This window comes from Sinocyclocheilus anshuiensis, unplaced genomic scaffold, assembly GCF_001515605.1.
Source record: "Sinocyclocheilus anshuiensis isolate Anshui unplaced genomic scaffold, SAMN03320099.WGS_v1.1 scaffold702, whole genome shotgun sequence".
Taxonomy (NCBI): domain Eukaryota; kingdom Metazoa; phylum Chordata; class Actinopteri; order Cypriniformes; family Cyprinidae; genus Sinocyclocheilus; species Sinocyclocheilus anshuiensis.
The window spans coordinates 2,123,185-2,143,628 of NW_015548184.1; the positions used below are offsets into that span (position 1 = coordinate 2,123,185).

The 20,444-nt window shown below is 38.7% G+C and overlaps 1 protein-coding gene across 2 annotated transcripts in view; it reads left to right on the forward strand.

The window, feature by feature from the left end:
* The window catches only part of LOC107704953 (four and a half LIM domains protein 3-like), a 39,553-nt gene extending 20,674 nt beyond the window's left edge, over positions 1-18,879 (forward strand). For both annotated transcript variants that reach the window (XM_016508032.1, XM_016508034.1), the window contains 5 exons: positions 10,379-10,557; positions 12,023-12,197; positions 16,758-16,927; positions 17,684-17,870; positions 18,030-18,879. In XM_016508032.1, coding sequence (XP_016363518.1) covers positions 10,402-10,557; positions 12,023-12,197; positions 16,758-16,927; positions 17,684-17,870; positions 18,030-18,184 — 843 coding nt within the window. In that variant the 5' untranslated portion in view covers positions 10,379-10,401 and the 3' untranslated portion in view covers positions 18,185-18,879. The remainder of the gene's footprint in view (positions 1-10,378; positions 10,558-12,022; positions 12,198-16,757; positions 16,928-17,683; positions 17,871-18,029) is intronic.
* The last annotated feature ends 1,565 nt before the right edge of the window (positions 18,880-20,444 follow it).

Below are 20,444 nucleotides of genomic sequence, written 5' to 3' on the forward strand. Positions count from 1 at the left end.
TTTTTCCTTTGCTTTCCTTTTACTTTACTTTGCTTTCCTTTTCTTTTCCACTTTGCGTTCCTTTTTTCCTTTCCTTTCCCCTTTTATTTTTCCCGTTCCCATTTGTTTTCCTCTTTTATTTTCCCTTATTTATTATTATTCCCTTATTATTTATCTTTCCTTTCTATGTCCATTTGTTTCTTTACCCTTTCCTTTACCTCTTATTGCCCTCTCTCACATCACCTCATAGATGCACGTGTTGATATTGACCTGATCTTATGTGACTTAAGTTACAGTTCTCAAAGATTAAAGCAAAGGCACATTCAGTCACAGAAGGTTGATGACACATGGAGGACAATGACGCCAATGACCATGTTTGGTCATAAATTCTACTCTGCGTAGCCACTGGGAAACAGAAAAGCGAGCAGGCTCGTGGGATTACAATTGTGTTTGTTTGTTCTGGGAGCAATAATATACTCACTGCTTCTTTCTTACTGTCTTACATTATCCTTTGAACACCCCTCCCCCATCAATAACCCAACCTTAGTTGTCTTCACTGCGGTTAAAAGACTCCTTCTTGTTCTGACTCTCTCAACCGCTCTCATTTTGCCCTCCTTCTCTCCTCTTTTTAATGCAACAAAGCTGTGAACATTTAATTCACCAGGTCTTTCTCTGGTTTGTCTTGGATTCCATGACCTGATACAACTCAAACCATACAAACCTCCTCTTTATAAGCTTTTCTCTTCATCCCAGTCCGCCCTACATACTGTCAGTTTCTATCTTTGTATTCTTCTTGCCTCTGAAGCACTTACCGGCAAATACCACAGAAAGTGAAGAAAAGACAGTCTTTCCTGCATTCTTTGGGCAGTGACTCTCCAAAACCTACTTTGGCACTCTGGAGTCAACTGCATACTTCTGTCAATAGAAAGCAGATGTTAAACTGAAATGTATGGCAGTTTTTCCCTTCTTTCTCTCACTACACAGAAAGAAATATGTAGACAAGACCTTTTTTACCATCTACATGGACATAAATACAGATGATAAATCAAATTCTATTTTCACCTTTTCTTGGCACAGTAGCTTGAGCAGAAGCAGACCTGAAATGCAGTTGAAGCACTAAGAAAAAAGTGTCACCATGTTTATTTCATAGCATTCTATAAAGTAATAAATATTAAAGTATTTAAATATGATTATGTCACAGTGCTATGCTACCTTTTCAGTACTTATCAATCATCATACCCACGGAAAATATAAAACAATAAAAAGTTTGGGGTCCCTAAGTTTTTTAATGTTGTTGAAATTAGTCCCTTATGCTCACCAAGGCTGCATTAGTAAAAAAAAAAAGTTAGTAATGCAATTGTTTTCTATTTTAATACATATAAATAAATAAATAAATAAATGTGATGCTTAATATTTTTGTGGAAACCATAATACTTTTTTTTCAGGATTCCTTGGTGAATAGAAAGTTCAAACAGCAGTTTCTTTTTTTATGTAAACTTATGTAGTCACTTTTTATCAATTTAATGCATCATTACTGGAAAAAAAGTATTAATTTCTTAAAAATACATTTTTACTGATCCCAAACTTTTGAACAGTAGTGTATTTATACATACATTTTGCCTATAGTTTTGTTTATCGTACAGTGGATAATAAACCGCACAATTATTAAATAAATAATCTCAGGCTCAGCCTAGTAAACATCAATGAACATTACTAGTAAGCAATCTCATAGAACACAACTACCTACTGTAGCATTATAGCGAAGACTTTTGTATGGGCAAGCACCAGTTAACTATAGCTGCAGTATGAATATAAAGTAGCATGATTGTATTTGTTTTGTTGTGCCTCTTTTTTTGTTTAGTTTTTTTCTCCCCACTTTGGCCTAATGCCTCTCTCATACAGAGCTGTAATTTAGAATAAATTTTTGTGAAACAGAAAAATTCCTCCTCCTCAGGGCCTTTGCTAAAACACAGAGGCTTTAGCTAGACTCTGCTGACAATGACTTTGGGGCTTTGCTAATTGACTGTGCAGCTCTGCGTGTCCTTTTTAATGACTGCTGCGCTAGCCTTTAGCTAAACCGTCTTGGCACAGATCGAGTCTGAAATGTCAAACAGCTATAGGGAAAAAGCCAAAAGGGTCAAATAAGGCAGTTATTGTTGTGAAGGGAGTTAGAGTTAGCCTTGGATGATGGCTTGCAGACACATCCATATGCCTCTTGAAGGGCCGGTGGTTTGTGAAGGTGATTTTCAGGGCATATATCCACACCTCCCTTCTGCTTAAAAGCTAGGAAAATGACATCTTTGTTAATGTTAGCTTCCGGAGCAGGTGCTCATTAATGTTCATTGATGTTTACGAGGTGAACCTGACTTTGCCATCCTCATGCGGCACAAAGCTGTGTTTTAAGGGCTCAATGGAAATGACATGTTAGGCCTGGTGTATGTCTGTTCTTCTGGCTTGTTCCCATCTCACATCTAACATGCACTTAAATAGAATAGGCTCAGAAACTAACAAACAGATCCATACTGATCAGTCACCCAAGAGTACCTGCTTTCTTGCGTCAGTGAGGCTAGTAGTGATTTAATCTTTTGCAGGGGTAAATAATGCTTTGGGTTGATAAAAAGGGTTAGAAAGAAACAGCGTTTGTTTATATGGCTTGTTGTCTGGTTTACGTCAAAGCTTGTTGTTTTTGCAAAGCTGTCTCGGTGTGGATTATTTGCTGATGATGGTCATTCTGAAGGATAACTGTGGTCAGTGACGTCTGTAGTGACGTCTGTTCCACATGGCTGGGACTGTAACAGAAGATGGATTCACGGTATAAGTGAGATCAAGCCCTCTGCGGTTGCGACATTTGGTGTCTGGCCAGTACGAATGTTAACTGTTATCACTGTCACACTAGAGAAAATGTGTAGGTTTTAAACTCTGTGGCGGCAGTCGAACAGATCATTTACTAGCACTGTCAAAGCGTCCTCTCCAGGGAGAGTAAACAACAAAGGCTCAATTTCACAAGCACAACCATTACCAATAGGCATATTTTACTGCAGAAGATCTTAAACAGTGGTCCAGAGATTAAAATCAAATATTTATTTAGCTTTTTATTCAATTCTAATTTATTTACTCAATAAGGTAGTTTGAGAACCACTGTTCAGCATGTGAACATCAGCAGATGTGAGAAAACAGCTATATTATGTACTGTACTGTTTAAAAAAATACCTAATGTAAGTGGAGATTACTCTTCTGTCAAGCATCGAAAACTGATAAAGATGATGTGTGAATGAGCGAGAGCAAACGTTCGGATTTGTTTTTGAATGTTATCTCCTCTTCATCGGCAATTGCCTCCCTGCTTCCTCCGATAAGACTCGCTCTCCCTCTCTTTCCTCCTTCTCTCTGCCGTTTTTGCCTTATCTGATGTGGCAAGAGCCAATCCTAAAAGGCAATACCAAGTGCACATGTAGCCTACATCTTCTCCACCACAGCGTTCTCATATTAAATTGATACTGTGACTTTACAACAAAAACATAAGTGTTTTGTCTGGCAGACATCACCTCCATCTTGTCTCTGGAACCTGTCAGCTCTTAATTTTAGCACTTCAGATTTGTCAAGAATATCTGACCTCTGAAATTCAATATGGAGTCAAATGTACTCCACTGTCTTCAAGTGTAATTTTACTGTAGCATTAGTGATAGACTATCACTGTATTTGTTATGGCAAAAAAATTGTGGATTGAAAAAACTAATTCTGGGCATTCTGGGCATATTACCTGCTAAGAATAGTGAAAAAAGGTGTAATAATGTGAAATAACTTTTCTAATTTAGTACAAGTGTGTTTGTGTGTGTGTATATACAGTATATTGGACATACAATGTTGCTTCCTTAGCCTCAGATGATATACAGTAGTATCTGCTGGTGGTGTGATTTCTGCTGACAGTAAATCAAATCTAGAGCTATCGCTGTGCCTGGAGCTGCTCCAATGGCAGACTGATCTCAGTGTGCTGCAGTCTGTTTATCCATATGCTGCATTTTCATTTGCCAATTTAATTTATAAACCTTTGCTATCCTACCTGCCCTTCATCACACTGTTTTGCCCTTAAAGTTTCTAAAAGCTACATATTGCATAAACCGTACATACTATTCTTTTCTCATATCTAACTGAGAATATTACATTCATTACATTTGCCACAAGTCTGAAATTATGTGGCCAATCATGGCAGCCTCAGTATTAATCTGACAGAATCTATTCTGCAATGGGATGCTTGATGCAGAACAGGATGTTATTCCATTGACAGAATATTTAATTCAATGATAACTATATCTGACGATATACAGTAAAATTAGGTGAGTTATTGAATCTGGGGTGTTGTGTAATAGTCACGGTGAGGTGGCAAGCAGCCATTGCCTCCTGTTGCCCAGGCAGATGTTTGACAGGCCGAGCTCTGGCTGGACCCTAGGAACAGGAAAGGCCCGGGTCAGTTTCCCAGCGGGAGGCACAGCCGGCCCGTTTAAAGTGAAGCGGAGCGTGATGGGAGTTTGGTCAGAGGATTAGTGCTGTTGTCTGTGAAACTGCAGCGGGACGGGGGTCTGTGTGTACACGCTGCCCATGCCCCTACTGCCCTGCTCCCTTTCAGTCTGGCCTCTCTGAAGTTAGACAAACATGCCATTGTGGCCTTGTCATTCCCCAAGAATCTCACAGACTGTTCTGAGAAGGATGGCCATATCCTTCAGATACAGATAGGACCAGAAGGCGACAAGATAGCTGCTTTGAAATATTTAAGAGCTGGCCTAAGGCCGCTAAAACAATTATTTCCTTCATAGTAGTGCAGGAAGACGGCCTGACAGCATTGGAAGTGAGTGACCAACGACGCAGTATGTAGCAACTGTCTACGCTGGAAGCCACAAAGCTGCATGTTGTCTCAGAATGTTCACTATCACCAAGCAATCAGCAACAGTAAAATGGTCAAATAACTATGTTAGTTGGTTAGTATGTTAGTTAAAGGGACAGTTCACCCAAAAATGAAAATTCTGTCATTAATTACTCACCCTCATGTCATTCCAATCCCATAAAACCTTCGTTCATCTTTGGAACACAAATTAAGATATTTTTGATGAAATCCGAGAGCTTTCTGACCCTGCATAGACATCAATGCAACTGACACATTCAAGGCCTAGAAGGGTAGTAAGGACATTGTTAATGCACCACACGTATGTGTCGTGGTATTTTTGTGAACACGCATCGAAGACTGACATTGAAGAGAAGAAATTGTTGAATAAAGTCGTTATTTTTGTTTTCTTTGCGCACAAAAAGTATTCTCGTAGCTTCATAAAATTATGGTTGAACCACTGATGTCACATGGACTATTTTAATCGATGTCCGTACTACCTTTCAGCGCCTTGAACGTGTCAGTTGTGTTGCTGTATACACGGGGTCAGAAAGCTCTTGGATTTCATCAAAAATATCTGCATTTGTGTTCCGAAGATGAACGAAGGTCTTACAGGTTTGGAACGACATGAGGGTGAGTAATTAATGACAGAATTTTCATTTGTGTGTGAACTATCCCTTTAATATAAGAACTGCTACAACAATACAGGTAGAAGCAAAATATTGTCCAAATTATAAGGCCAGAGGCCAGAAACATCACAAGCTGATGTTTACGTAATGGTTAGTAAATATATAATAAATTAAAGTCATTGCAGTCTATTCACATGTAATATTTGTAAGCAAAATCATTCTATTTCAGATAAACGGAAAATAACAGATAGGTAGGTAGGTAGGTAGGTAGGTAGGTCATGGTGTTTTGTTGGACATCCTCAACCCTCAAGGACTGGTTTGCTCACAGTTTTGGTATTTTACCTCAGGCCAGTTCATCAGTCACAAAACACTTTGTGCAAAGAAGAGGAAATTCCTGCTTACACTTTCAACTGCAATGTGTCAGAGGGTTCCTCGTGGTTCTGCACAAAATACCACGTTAGCTTTCAACCAAAGCCAGCTCTGACTTTGTAAGTAAAGGGAGAGGTCTTGCTTCATTTTCCCAGCTTCTGGATTTAATCACTTCTGGACGTCTAGCCCTGGGGTCACTGATGACATCATGCTCTCCACCTTAGTCCAAACTGCCCATTTACTCTCATGTTGCTTGTTTCATTTGTTGCTCTCATAAGATGTTTTAGAAACTCAGCACAGAAAAACTGAAAAAGAAGTAATAACAACCCCCGCCCTTGACAAAATAAGTATTTATATATCGTCTTAGCTGGAACAATATTTCCCTCGTACAGTGAAGGACTCGGTCCTACCTCATCTTTAATGATTACCAGGAGGCGAGTTATTCTAACTAAAGCTCACGTCTCCCCAGAGACTAAACACACTTGTAGTCAGGCTGCAGAACAGCTATTGTTGACGTTACTTGGGTGAACGATGAGGCCTTCGAAGCGCTGTTGGTGATCCTTTCTGGCGTGTGCAAACAGCCTGTTCTGTGTTTAGATTAAATTTAATGTGAAATTTAGCATATGCTTGCCAAATCAAAGAAAAGAGATGCATAGATCTGTCAACTTTCTCTATAAGCAATGCATTTTCTTCACGTACATTTAAAAGATGTTTATCAGACCTCCATGGCTTCTTTTTTAGAACATGCTACATTTAGCACTAAGCCAGGTTTCAGCTCTCCTTCTTGCAGTCTAATAAGTTGCCAGGAAATGACAACCATTAGCTCTGGCGATCTGAAGAAAGATGAAGGAAGTAGATGGCGGTTGTGGGATGGATCCCAGGTGTTCACACACCTGCACAAAAGCTGTCTCTGGTACTAAAAAAAGATCCTGTTACTTGTCATCAAAGGGCAGCAGTGTTGTTATATTTAACTAAATCTAAAACTTTTTAAAAAATTGTTTATTGAAATTAACCTGAAATAAAATGAAATTGAAGCTGAAGCTAATAAAGTTGAAGTACTAAAATTACTAACTGAAATGAAACCAAAACTTCAAAAAACTAAAACCTAAATAAAAAAAATAGTAATTAAGAAAAAAAATTAATAATGTCAAAAGCACATTAAAAAGCACATAAGCAACATTAAAATTAAAACAGAAAATATAAATAAAAGTAAAAGCTAAATATAAAATAAAGGCTTATTCAAAATATTAATAGTAATATAGAAACCTTATATTAAATATTGCTAAAATAACACAGTATGGGCATATTGTGATATAAAGGTATTTCTGAATAAATAAAAGGGAAAATAAAATTGAAAAAATGCATCCCAATTTCTTAGAAACGCTTTAATTTGATTAAATTTGGTTTTGAAAACATTTTAAAGACACATCTTCATCTTCCATTATTTTCAAAAAAGTTTTATATATTTTCAGGGTCAAAACGTAATTTTTACACATTATGAATTATTAATTCGTAAGTATCATAACTTTTTGGAGAGTCACACCACATGACATTTTAAAACATGAGCCTACAAAGCCAAATTATATTTGAAAAGGAAATTTGCAATTTAAATATACTTTTGACTAAATTAATGACAAAGACAAAAATGTGATGTCATTGACCCATCAACGAGAAACAGAACCATGATAGCCTTGATGGGAACAGAGAAGGTTCATATTCCCTCAAACGCAGGTCTGTAATGATGTAAACCAGGGGCAGCCTCAGGCCACGGGAGCCTTTAACATTAACACTCCCTAATTTACGAGCAGATCCAGGGCAAAGAAGCTTTTAAAGCAGCTCTCAGCTGAGAGTAAGTGGTATCATCGTATTAAAAAAAAGAGTGTCAGCTGATTATTTATGAAGCTTCGGGAGGTGCGTTGCCCTTTTTTTTTATCTTAGCCTTTCACACCCACGATCATTTGAGCCTTTTGTCATGCCAGGGGAAAGAGGAAAGATGAAACACGGTGGTTGATATCTTTCATCTTGCATCCTGTGATTACACCCTCCCTGTGGGCGTGTGTAAGACAGGGAGCGCAAATAGATTCATTATCTCAGCGGTGGCTGATTATTATTATTAGCTGGGTGGAAACTGATATACTGAGCTTGTCTCTTCCAGGGAGGCCTATCACTTATCATAAAGCTTTCCTCCAACGTCTCTGTAATGTTTTGGCAACCTGATAGCGTTGCTGCAATGCTGTAACAATATTATTCTGTGATGGGCACTCGCAGAGCCATACACTCACTTTAAGGTCAAGCTGGTGTTTTTATTACACTGTCGGTTTACGTGATTACTGTAAATGGTTTTAACACCTCGCATTGTGAACGTGGAGTATGTTTTTGTACCGAATGTGAACAAATCTGATCCGTACTCCCCTAAGAAGATGTGCGTCTGATGTAAGACAGGCATTACAAAATAAAAAACCCAAACCCATCTGTGTTGTTTGGGATCAGTGCTTGGTCTTTCAAAAAATGTAAGAGTTCTTGTCACTTTTGCGATTCTCTAAACCATCTCCCTAGGTGGTCTGCGCATCCAAGGCAGAAGTGTTTACTTCACAAATATTTGCTGGTGAAGCATGCAAATGCGCAGACCTCCAACAGTCAACAGTATAGTCTTACCTCTGTGATCTTGCAGGCCTTTTATCGGTCAGGCAGTGAGGGTTTGTCTTTTTTTTGGCACGTGGATGACTAAGCGAGAAAGTCTGGGTTAAGCCCAAAGTATACTTCATTTATGTACATGTAAACTAGCGTATGCATACAGTCGAACGCGTAGCCTTTCAAAGTGTACTCCATTTGATAGTATTCGCAAACTCAGGTGGTCGACTTGTGCCGGTATTCGGTAATGCGATATATCACGGTAATGAGTATGCACGATATTGTTATCGTGGGCACTTCTAAATACGTGAATAATTATATATAACAAATTATTCAGAATTTTGAATGCATTTTAAGAATACTTTTCCCATAAACACCGTGATAAAAGCATTAGCAATTAATCGCAACATGAAAATTTGATACCGGCATATCCCTAGTACTGAAATTTTAAAAACGTCCATTTCCCACTAACATTTGAGCAGTGTTTAGGAATCCGCTCAACAGCGTTCAAATGTTAGCGGGAAATGGATGTTTTTAAAGTTTCAGTACCAACTGGTACAGAAGTAAGTAATTTTGACAACACTACTGTGCTATAATTCTTCAGAAGTTATGACTGATAAAAATGTCTTTGTACTCTTTTAAACTAAAGTTGTAGCAATATCATAAAACTCTCACAACGTGTCTACACCGGACGTGACAGTTGTTATGCTCCGCAACAACAGCTAAAGTCGGTCTACACTGGACGTGACAAAGCGACCGTTAAAAATCGTTTGAACTTTGCGTCAGTACGTTATAAATAGAATGTAGCATTAGTTTACTGTCGGGAATTTGTTGAGTTGCGCCGCGCCTCATCCAGTGTAGACAGCATCGATGATTATAATGGATTCTATTTGTATTTTGTTGCTGTTGTTGTTCCGTCTCTTTAGTTCCATTTTCTACTGTGAAACATTGGCCCAGGCCAGTGTTGCCACCTTGTGGAACAACGGATTAGTGCAAAACAAATGAAATGCGCATGTGTGATCTGCGCGAACAAAGTACGCATGGTTACAACAATCAGGTGGTGCGCATACTATTCTGATGACGAAATTTGTGTTGCACGCACTGTACGCATATGCTAGCGTACACATAAAAAGTGAAGTATACTTTGGGCTTTGGATGCAAACTCCAGAAATTTGATAAACCTATAACAAAAAAGAAATCAATGCTCATTAATTGCCTATTTGGCCATATGTGCAAGCAATGGTTTGAAAAGTTCAGCTCTCTGATAACGTATAAAAATAATCAATAATTATTCAACTCCAATTCTGGTTTGTGAACGTTAAATTTTGATTTAACGTTTGTCTGATTATGTAGTCTTGCATAACTTGCTAAAAGTCTAGCCATGTTAAGGGGTCATTTACTTTCATGCAAAAACGGCAAGATGCAGACACAACATTTTTGGGGGGAAAAGGCCTTGATGCTTTTTTAAAAGTTAAAGTACTTTTATCTTGCTACAGTGTCTCAAAAACACAAAATTATCACAGTGTGACATAGTGAAAAACATTGAGAAACATTGGTCTTTGCTCTGTGGCCAAGCAAAATGAAGCTCTTAAAACACAATGATCATCTCTCAAAAAGTGGGTGTCAAACTTAGAAATGTCTAAAAGGGACCTCCCGTTGAAGTGCCATTACAGCTGCCACGTCACATGCAGCATAAGGTTGTGTGCTTGCTAAAATTCCAGCTTCCTCCCTCTCATTTCCCAGCTATCATCACAGAGCTATAAAACTTAATAGACGTTTTGCAAAGTGCTTCGTGACAGATCTGCTTATTTGTGTTTGTTCGTGTGTGTCTTTCTCTCAGTGCGATGCAGCTGTGATTGAAAGCTCACCTCCCTGAATCTTCCTTGTGTTGTTACAGGGACTGACTCGGATCAGAGCAACATGAGTGAACGCTTTGACTGTGACAACTGCAAGGAGTCCTTATACGGCAGGAAGTACATCCAGGCGGAGGACAACCCTTACTGCATCCCTTGCTATGACAGCCTGTTCGCCAACACATGCGATGAGTGCAAAGAGCTGATTGGCCATGATTCAAGAGTGAGTTTTGCTTATTAGAGCGATAGTTATCCTAATTTACTCGCACTTGTGTCATTCCAAACCTGTATTACTTTATTTCTTCTGTTCTTTACTTCTTTTTTTATTTCTTCTGTGGAACACAAAAGAAGATATTTTTAAGCTGCTCTTTTAAATACAATGACAATAAATATGGACTGTTGCTTTAAGATGCAATCACATTTTAACGAAAAAAAAGGTCCATTATCAGTAGTTTGGCAGAAGTCACTTTCAAATATTTCTTTCTATTGACCAATGTGACAAATTTGCATGACCAAATTGCATGTACCCAGTGTGAAATCTCTCACAAAATTCCAGATGTGAATTTGTATTGGAATAACTAGATTTCTACCACAATATTTTCCAACTGACGGTAAATTTGACCGCAACTTTAGACCTCCAAAATTTGAACTTCTGACTGAACGATTCCCAAAATAAAGCCATGCAAACAGTGCCTGGTTCACATTCTACAGCAAAATTTTGATTTTACAGGAGCATATCCATGGTGGTTGGAAAAATTTGAGACGCAATTACACCGTGAAAGAGTTTTTATGTGGTTTGAGGCTGAAACTGTCAGTTTAGCAGTTCTTTTGAGAGAGGCATTTATTGTCCAATTAGAAATGTTATTCAACTTCAGTCAGGCCAACAATGTTAAAAACCTAAGGCAAAACATAATAGCAACCAATTGAGTTTTTAATCCTTCCCATTCTGAGGGTAACTAATCCCTTCAAAATTAAATAAAACCAAACAATGCAGTTCATCATTTACCACAGTAGTAAACTCCCCACAGGAAATCGCGAGTCCATGCAATTATCCATATCCCTTAAAGGGATAGTTCACCCAAAAATGAAAATTCTGTCATTAATTACTCACCCTCATGTCATTCCAAACCCATAAGACCTCCGTTCATCTTCGGAACACAAATTAAGATATTTTTGATGCATTCTGAGAGCTCTCACGATCAAGGTCCAGAAACGTAACAAGGAAATCGGTAAAATAATCCATGTGGCATCGGGTTCAACTGTAATTTTACGAAGCTACAAGAATACTTTCTGTATGCAAAGAAAACAAAAATAACGACTTTATTCAACAATTCGACTCCTCCGTAGCACCATTTTGGAGAGTATCCACTGAACGCAAACAGTGATCATCTTCGGAACACAAATTTGGAATATGCAAACAGCATATGCTGTTTGTGTCAGCCACACCACACAGATACGTTGTTTTCGTTCAAATCAAAGCGTAAATAAACATAAAAAAACGTATCCGTGTGGTGCGGCTGACACAGAACAGCATATGCTGTTCGCGTATTCCAAATTTGTGTTTCAAAGATGAACGGAGGTCTTACGGGTTTGGGATGACATGAGGGTGAGTAATTAATGACAGAATTTTCATTTTTGGGTGAACTAACCCTTTAAATGTTCATAACATCCCTGTTCTTGTGATTCAGGAGCTATTTTATGAGGACCGTCACTACCATGAGCACTGCTTCCGCTGTTTCCGCTGTGACCGTTCGCTGGCAGACGAGCCCTTCACCAGCCAGGATGATGCTCTTCTGTGCAATGACTGCTACTGCAACGAGTTCTCCTCCAAATGTGTGGCCTGCGATAAAACCGTCATGCCTGGTATGAATGACATCAGCACACATCATCAGTCATAACTCATGTCATTACCTGACAAATCCTGTTCAGACTGGTCTCAGGTCTAGTCCAATCGCACTCTGGCACCGTTCCTTCAGTTTGTTCTCAATACTGTTGTGTAAGACTGCAAGTCTTCACACTAGTGAAACAGACAGCATGTCACGACCACAGGTATGCAGGTAACGTTAGATTCACAAACATGAAGGAGCCAAAACAGAAAAAGGGGGAAAGTTGCAAAGTTCTGCCAAAGCAAATCTGAAGTACCAGCAGCATGACTAAAATAAAGAGAGAGAGAGAGAGAAGTGAGGGAGTGTTGCGCAGGTTAGATGTGACAAAATAATTGCCAGTCTGCCTGGCTTGCTGTCTCTCAGCCAAATCATTGCGCATGGCTGCCATCCAAGCCTCTGATGATAGAAGGAGATAAGCCAGTAAACTATTTCACCAAGGCTGCATCCATCTGAAATGCAGGTAACGATTCCAAAAAGTTACACATGTTGTTCTTTTACAAGGCTTGCAAAGTGAGCCCTGTATTGAAAGTCCTTTTATGTATTTTTCTAGTGCCTGCAAGGCATTAATTTTCCATAAATGTGGTTAGAGTTGTGGTTAGAGTTTGTTTTTAACTCAAGTAAGAAACTTCTGCAACTTATTCAGCCTAAACCACTTACACTACTGTTCACAAGTTTGGGGTCAGTAAGATTTTTTTTTTTTCAGCAAGGATGCATTAAATGGATTACAAGTGATTTCTATTTCAAATATATCATGTTCTTTTGAATTTTCTATTCATGAAAATAAATGTATTCCACAAAAATATTAAGCAGTACAACTGTTTTCAACATTGAGCACAAATCAGCATATTAGAATGATTTCATGTGGCATTAAAGACCAGAGTAATTGCTGCTGAAAATTTAGCTTTGCCATAGTCTTGGTGAACATAAGAGACTTAAAAATGCTACAAACTTTTGAATGGTAGTGTAATGCTGTTTTGTTAATAATTTCATTGTTAGGTGTATTAGACTTGGTTTTGTAGCTTTAAACTTTGCACTGTTAAAATGTTCAGCACTGACCGTGTAACCAACAGTGATGTTGTCATATTATTTATTTGCATATTTATAGTACTATATATATATATATATATATATATATATATACAGGTGTTGGGTCATCTGAAGTCCTCTCAAGGGTTAGCGTCATCTCTTCACAGGTGTTGGGTCATCTGAAGTCCTCTCAAGGGTTAGCGTCATCTCTTCACAGGTGTTGGGTCATCTGAAGTCCTCTCAAGGGTTAGCGTCATCTCTTCACAGGTGTTGGGTCATCTGAAGTCCTCGTAAGAGGCTGGATATAGTCAGCAGGAGCAATCTATAGATTACACCAACAAAATGTGATGCAATCATACTAGGGAACTGTCACTTTTTCACAAAGAGCAGGGAAAGACTTGCCAAAACCAGTGAAAAGACTCATTGGGAGGTTGATGTCTCTTTACAGGGAGTCTTCAGGTGGTTCTTGTTCTGAAAGCAAGATAGCGAAGGAGAAAATCACAGGAAAAATGGTTAAGTGATGCTCCATCACATTGCAGTCCTGTGGCATCACTGCTCAGTCTGTTCCTTCAACACAGTACTTCTTTAGTAGCTAAGACGTTTAAGTATAAAATACAGTAATAATGTACAGGTTTATGTAAAACTGTTATAAAAATAAAGTAAACATTTATTACAAATTTTAAAAGTTTTTTTTTTACTTTTAAAATGTTAAAAATGCAGAAAGTTTTCTGTGAGGGGTAGGGGTGGGTTTAGGTTAAAAAGGGTATAACTATCTGTATAATTATATTGCCAAGGTGTGCGTAGAGGTTTGAACCATCTGAAAGGTTCACCCAAAAATTTTTGTTTACTTTGCACACAAAAAGTATTCTCATAGCTTCATAAAATCTTAATTTGTGTTCTGAAGATGAATGAAGGTCTTATGGGTTTAGACTGTCGTCTTTAGACTGCAAAGACGAAAATTGTAACATTTATTTTGCTGCCTTGCAAGTAGTTATTTCCTACTGGAAACGTAAATCTAGTTGCTTTTGGCATTAAAAAATGTGTGGCTGTTATTTTCTGAGGTAAATCCAGTTAACAAATCAAGCAGTATTACAATCTCCAAAAATTGCCAAACCAAAAACAAGAAGATAAAAAATATTTTGCCACAATTTTGAGTCCTGGTTCATGCATGTAACCTGAGGGCTACATTTATAGGAAGAGGAACACATTGTTAGTGGTTAGGGCCTCTGTTTGTGATGTGCAGATGACAAGGGAAAGACAAAGGATGGGGCGCTCTCGTCTATAGTTCATACTTTGCTTTGATAAATGTGGTGACACATATTTTGGGGTGAGTTTTGAACTTGAGGGAGACAGCCTTGCTGTAATTTGATATTTCTTCTAAATGTTTTTTGTTATCCAGGGGATTACGACTTTTATCATTTGCTCTCTGTGTAAAGCGTTGGTGATTTTGGCAGTGGGGCCTCTTTAAGGAGGATCTCCACAGGGCTTTTGATCTGGGTAACGTGTGAAACACTTAGTGGATTATGAACGTCAACCTTTAACCTGCTAATCATTTGATGAACCTTGACTGTCAGATCATCATTTTGTCACTTTGAAAGCTCAAATTCATCTTTTGTAGGGAAATCCCAGCGATAAGTAGTCTCCGGTGAGATCTCTCAAGAAACATGAAGTCTTTCAAACTGGGTGAAGTGACTGTTGGTGTCATGCTCATCAGCAGGTCCCACAATGGGGAAAATGCAAAGAATCAAGGCAATTATGATGGGCCTACTATTTCTCTTATGCTCCCTTGGTGGTCCTAGAAGTGGGAAGACTTTTTATCAGAGAATAAGACATATCATAGCTCTTTTCCACCAAAATGGCAGCATTACTTAACTGGGAGATCTGACATCTCTGAGAATCCCGACTTGAGGACCAAACAATGGTGTAATTGACCATGATTACTTAGTAACCTGTCCGCAAATAAACACAATGCATCATGGTCTTTGTTTTTAAGTCTGTCTTCTAGTTTTGAGAAAATATTTCAGTGTATAGTATTTTAATTCAGTGTCTTTATCCTATCGTAATCTAGCTTTAATAAAGGTCAGAATTATTTCAAATACACAGTATACATTAATATATTTTTTAACTATATGCTTAATGATTCATTTAATTGAAATTAATTTAATTAGCACATCATGTCCTTAATTCGATCCAAATATATTGTGATCCTGGACCACAAAACCAGTCATAAGGGTACATTTTTTTTGAAATTGAGATTTATACATCATATTCATTTGATTTCCATTGATGTATGGTTTGTTAGAATAGGGGAATGTTTGGCTGAGATACAACTATTTGAACATTTAGAATCTGAGGGTGCAAAAAAAATCTAAATGTTGAGAAAATCGCCTTTAAAGCGGTCTAAATTAAGTCCTTAGCGATGCATATTACTAATCAAAAATTAAGTTTTAATATATATACGGTAGGAAATTTACAAAATATCTTTACTTAAAGGGGTCATATGATGCGATTTCAATTTTTCCTTTCTCTTTGGAGTGTTACAAGCTCTTGGTGCTGAGAAGATCTGTAAAGTTGCAAAGACTAAAGTCTCAAATCCAAAGAGATATTCTTTATAAAAGTTCAGAGTCAGCCACACCTACCTAAAACGGCTCGTTCTAACACGCCCCCACATATCTACCTCATTATGTGGGGTTGCCGCTCATTCGTCGGATCCGCCGGGCGCGCCGTACTCGACCCCACCACCTCAGCTCACGCTAGACCGGCCTCAGCTCACACTATCCCGGCCTCAGCGCACGCTAAGCCGGGGCTTCCCCTCACGGCTAGGCCGCTGTGTTTTTCATTGTGAAACCGAAACTACTTTGTTTGGTCTTCTTTTGGATATTGCTACAAATATACCTGTGTTACTTATGACTGGTTTTGTGGTCCAGGGTCACGTATAATCAATTCACTGCCCTAGTTATATATGTAAAGTTACATCACTAAATCATAGCGTAGCGTTAGTTCTGGCAGGTCATGTTAGTCAAGCTCACATCAGCTGACTCTGAGCTGATCCACATCTATAGGGATGCGATACCTATCACAGCACTCATATATAAGGTCCTTCATTATTATCACCAGCTTTGCGTTGCTCAATAGCTAATTACCCACCTCCATCCCTGACGACTCCTCTTGTCAGTCAGGATTCAGCCTCTGATTCTCCTTGAATCAAACTAATTTCAAAATGTTACATTAAATTATAACCTAATGATATCTGCAATACATTTATGTTGGTTCTGTTCTGTTACACCGGGGGGTTATTGCTGCTTATCCATGCTAGACTGCATGGTTGCGCAGGGAGTTCTTGCCCAGAACGGAACCATACTGCCAATCCAAATTGTGTGCACTATCTTTGGCGATAGTGGTCCTGACAGAATTAAAGTTATAGATTTTATGGCAACATGGTATGCACAGCTGTCGAAAACAAGGAAATTGTTTATTTTAAAGGCTTCCTTCTTTTTTCTCTCTCTCACAGGAACCAGGAAGCTTGAGTATGCCGGCTCCACATGGCATGAGGGCTGTTTCATTTGCAACAGCTGTCAACAGCCAATAGGCTCCAAGTCCTTTATTCCAGATAAAGATGACCACTATTGTGTACCCTGCTATGAGAACAAGTTTGCACCGCGCTGTACTCGATGTAAACAGGTCAGTGGTGGGGTTTTCTTGCTTCTCTGCCTGAAATACATAACCATGTGTTCCTCATCAGTCCACACACACATTCCTCCACAAAAAGTCAGAATTCTGACCTCATTTCTCCTTCCTGTTGCATATCAGAAGTCTTGCTGGTCACTGATTAACTCTGGCTGTCAGTTTCACATCCTGTCCTGACAAAGCACCATCTGTTTGGCATTTTGGCTCTACAGTTCTGTGAAATACAAAAAATAAATTAATAAAATAAACTATATACACAAACACACACATATATGCATATCATCAGACATTTATAATTGTTATGATCTTTTGTTTTTGAAGGTCTCTTATGCTCATCAAGGCAGCATTTATTTTTAATGAAAAATGCAGTAAAAACAGTAATATTGTAAAAATTTAATTTATTCCTGTGATGGCATTGCTGAATTTTCAGCATCCATTACTTCAGTCTTCAGTGTCACATGATCCTTCAGAAATCATTCTAATATGCTAATTTGGTGCTCAGTTATTAGCAATCTAGTTAAAACTATCCAACCTCAATTGTTGAGCAAACTTGTAAACTATACAACCATAGTGACCCATCCCTAACATGCAATTCCTGAATATTATATGAATGTACACTCATGACATGAGGTTTTATGCATGCATTTGAATGTCATACCTTTTTCCATGTAGCTTGGTTTAGGTCAAGTATACGGAAACTCATGCTGACAGGTTACTGCTTGTGTCTCTGATGAACTCTCTCCTCCTCAGGCCTTGGCTAAAGGTGGTGTGACCTATAGGGATGAGCCGTGGCATAAGGAGTGCTTTGTGTGCACAAGCTGTAAAGTCCAACTAGCTGGCCAACACTTCACCTCCCGCGATGACAGCCCATACTGCCTCAAATGTTTTGGCAATCTGTACGCCAAGAAGTGTGAAGCCTGCAAAAAACCTATTACAGGTAACACGCATGGACGTCATTTTGGTTTAAAAATAGATATGGACAGTGGTGCCACAACAGGTTTTGTGTCAGGGATTACAGATGTCTTGGTTTTGACGTCATGTGATGAACTCATCTGAAATGTCACAGAGATTTTACATGATTTTTATTTCATTTTAGGTTTTGGTGGAGGAAAGTACATTTCGTTCGAGGACCGGCAATGGCACCAGCCGTGCTTCACCTGTTCTCGTTGCACCGTGTCGCTGGTGGGTGCAGGCTTCTTCCCCGAGCAAGATGACATTCTCTGTCGCAACTGCAACAGCAACTTAGAATAGAATGCAAACCCTATCCACACACCTTACCTTCCCATATGCACGCATACATATACATGCACACGTCTATTTTACACTGCTGTGCCCTCAAATGAGAACTTCACATCTCAAGTTAGCCCATGCAGATACTGCTGTTTGAGATCACAGCAAACCAGCAATCTGCCCCCACACACAATAGTCTGAGCTTCACCAAAATACTCGAAGAATAGGCTTGCTGGTTTACGACTGGATAAACAAGACTTTTAAAAGATGCACCAAAGATTGCTGTGGAGTTGTGAAAGCCACGCGATGCTGAGTTCCAACTACAGTCTATCCGTTGCACAATCCAGAATCAACACTCCATAAACTTGTAGGTCTCTATGCACAGATAAAAATATCTGATCTGCCTACTATTTATTCCCTTCTTTATTTTCCAGAACTGTCATTAGGCTGGTAATGGTCATTAATGGGTGGATGTAGTCTGTGTTTGCAGCCTGTGAAAAACTCAAACAGATTCCTTCATAAACACTCAAAGGTCAAAGGTTTGGTATTCTGTTAAAGTGACTGAACACCCATTTAGAACTGTTCCAAACACTCTGTGCCATGCAAAGTGTAGGCTACATGAATGAAAGCACAACTGATTTTGAGTTTTGGGTACAGTGAAGTTACACTTTGAGAAGCAGCCACCAAAAGCTAAACATCTAAGCATTTACACACCATATATTAGGGTGACCATACGTGCCATTTTCCCAGGACGCGTCCTGGCCAGGATTTCTATATTGCCTAAAATATCTAGGTTTTAGGCAATATAGAAATCCTGGCCAGGACGCGTCCTGGGAAAATGGTACGTATGGTCACCCTACCATATATGTCACAGAAATATGTGTGACTGCTGTAGTTAGTGAGCACTTTTTCCCAAAACTTCACTAAAACCTTTTGTCTTTCTTAGCAAAACTTCAGCATCAAACAACATTTTATGAATTGCATATGCATTCAATTCAGTGGGAGTCTTCCAAAATGCATAGCAATGTCAGAATAAAAATAACAGCTGAAATGTTTCTGCAGTCCAGAGATGTGTGGGAAAATTAAGTTTGAAATGCATTTTGTACACAGGTGGAGGACAGATTTGCATTTGCACTACTATAGCTTGAATTATCTATAAAAGCACAGAAACTTTGAGATACAGCACGCATTACACTGTATATACACAAACTACATATTATTTCCTGTTCACTTCCTGTTTTTTAATTGTTTGATAATTCATTATGACCTCTACAGTCATAATTTCTTAAATCTTTATAAACATGTCTCCTCTGTGTTAAGAGTGAATGAAATGAAACAATATTTGTGTCAGTATGTCAAAAATGATAGTATGCATGTTGTCAAATTGAGACATTAAGTATTGTTATTTTATTGATGCCAATTTTACTAGTTTCACCTTCTGAGTATTTCTAAATGTATAAGTATATATTCACTTTGAGCTTTAATGCAGGAGAGAAAGAGTTGGCTAATGTGCATTTCTTAATTAAAGTGTTTCAAGCTTTGTAAGTTTGAGGTGTGGTAAAAAAAAATATTTAAAAAAAAAGTTTATCGATTGTTGATAAATATTTTATAAATTAAACCAATTGTAATGTCATTTTTTTCCAGAGACTACATTATGCAAAAGCACCAAAAACAAGTATTTTTGGTAAAATTTGACTGTTTAGGCCAAGGACCCAAGATTCTACTAGCATCCTCTACGGTCTTCAATTTCATTCAAGGTTACCTTGTGCCTCTAGATGGGTGTGTTTATGTGCAAACGTGCTGAGTGTGCTATTTCTTCGCCTTGATGAGGCATAAGAACTTAAAACAAACACGTGGCCAAATCTGCTCCCTCTCAACACTGGTGAAGGTCTTCCTCCCCTTCTCTTTTTCAGCATTTTCACCAAAGAAGGAAATGGAAAAGGAGAACGGGACATGGTGGTGGGGGAGGGAGGCCTTCTGGTGGACGTTGGGAGAGCACGTGGGAGAGAACAGCCGAAAACGAAAATGAGAGGATGACAGAGGAGAGAGGGAGGGAAGATTGAAACTTTTGGAGCTGGTCCATGGCACTTCCACTGGGGTTCAGTTACATACACACAGTCAAGAGGTTTATGGGAAAAAAAAGAGAGGGCCAGATAGGCAATGGAGGAGGGTTAGGAGGATCACATGAGTGGTGGGTGAATCATTACCAGGGAAGGCCTGTGGGAAAACCGGACACTGAAGTTGAAGTGATTCAAAGCTTCACTGACTTAAGTGGCTCCTG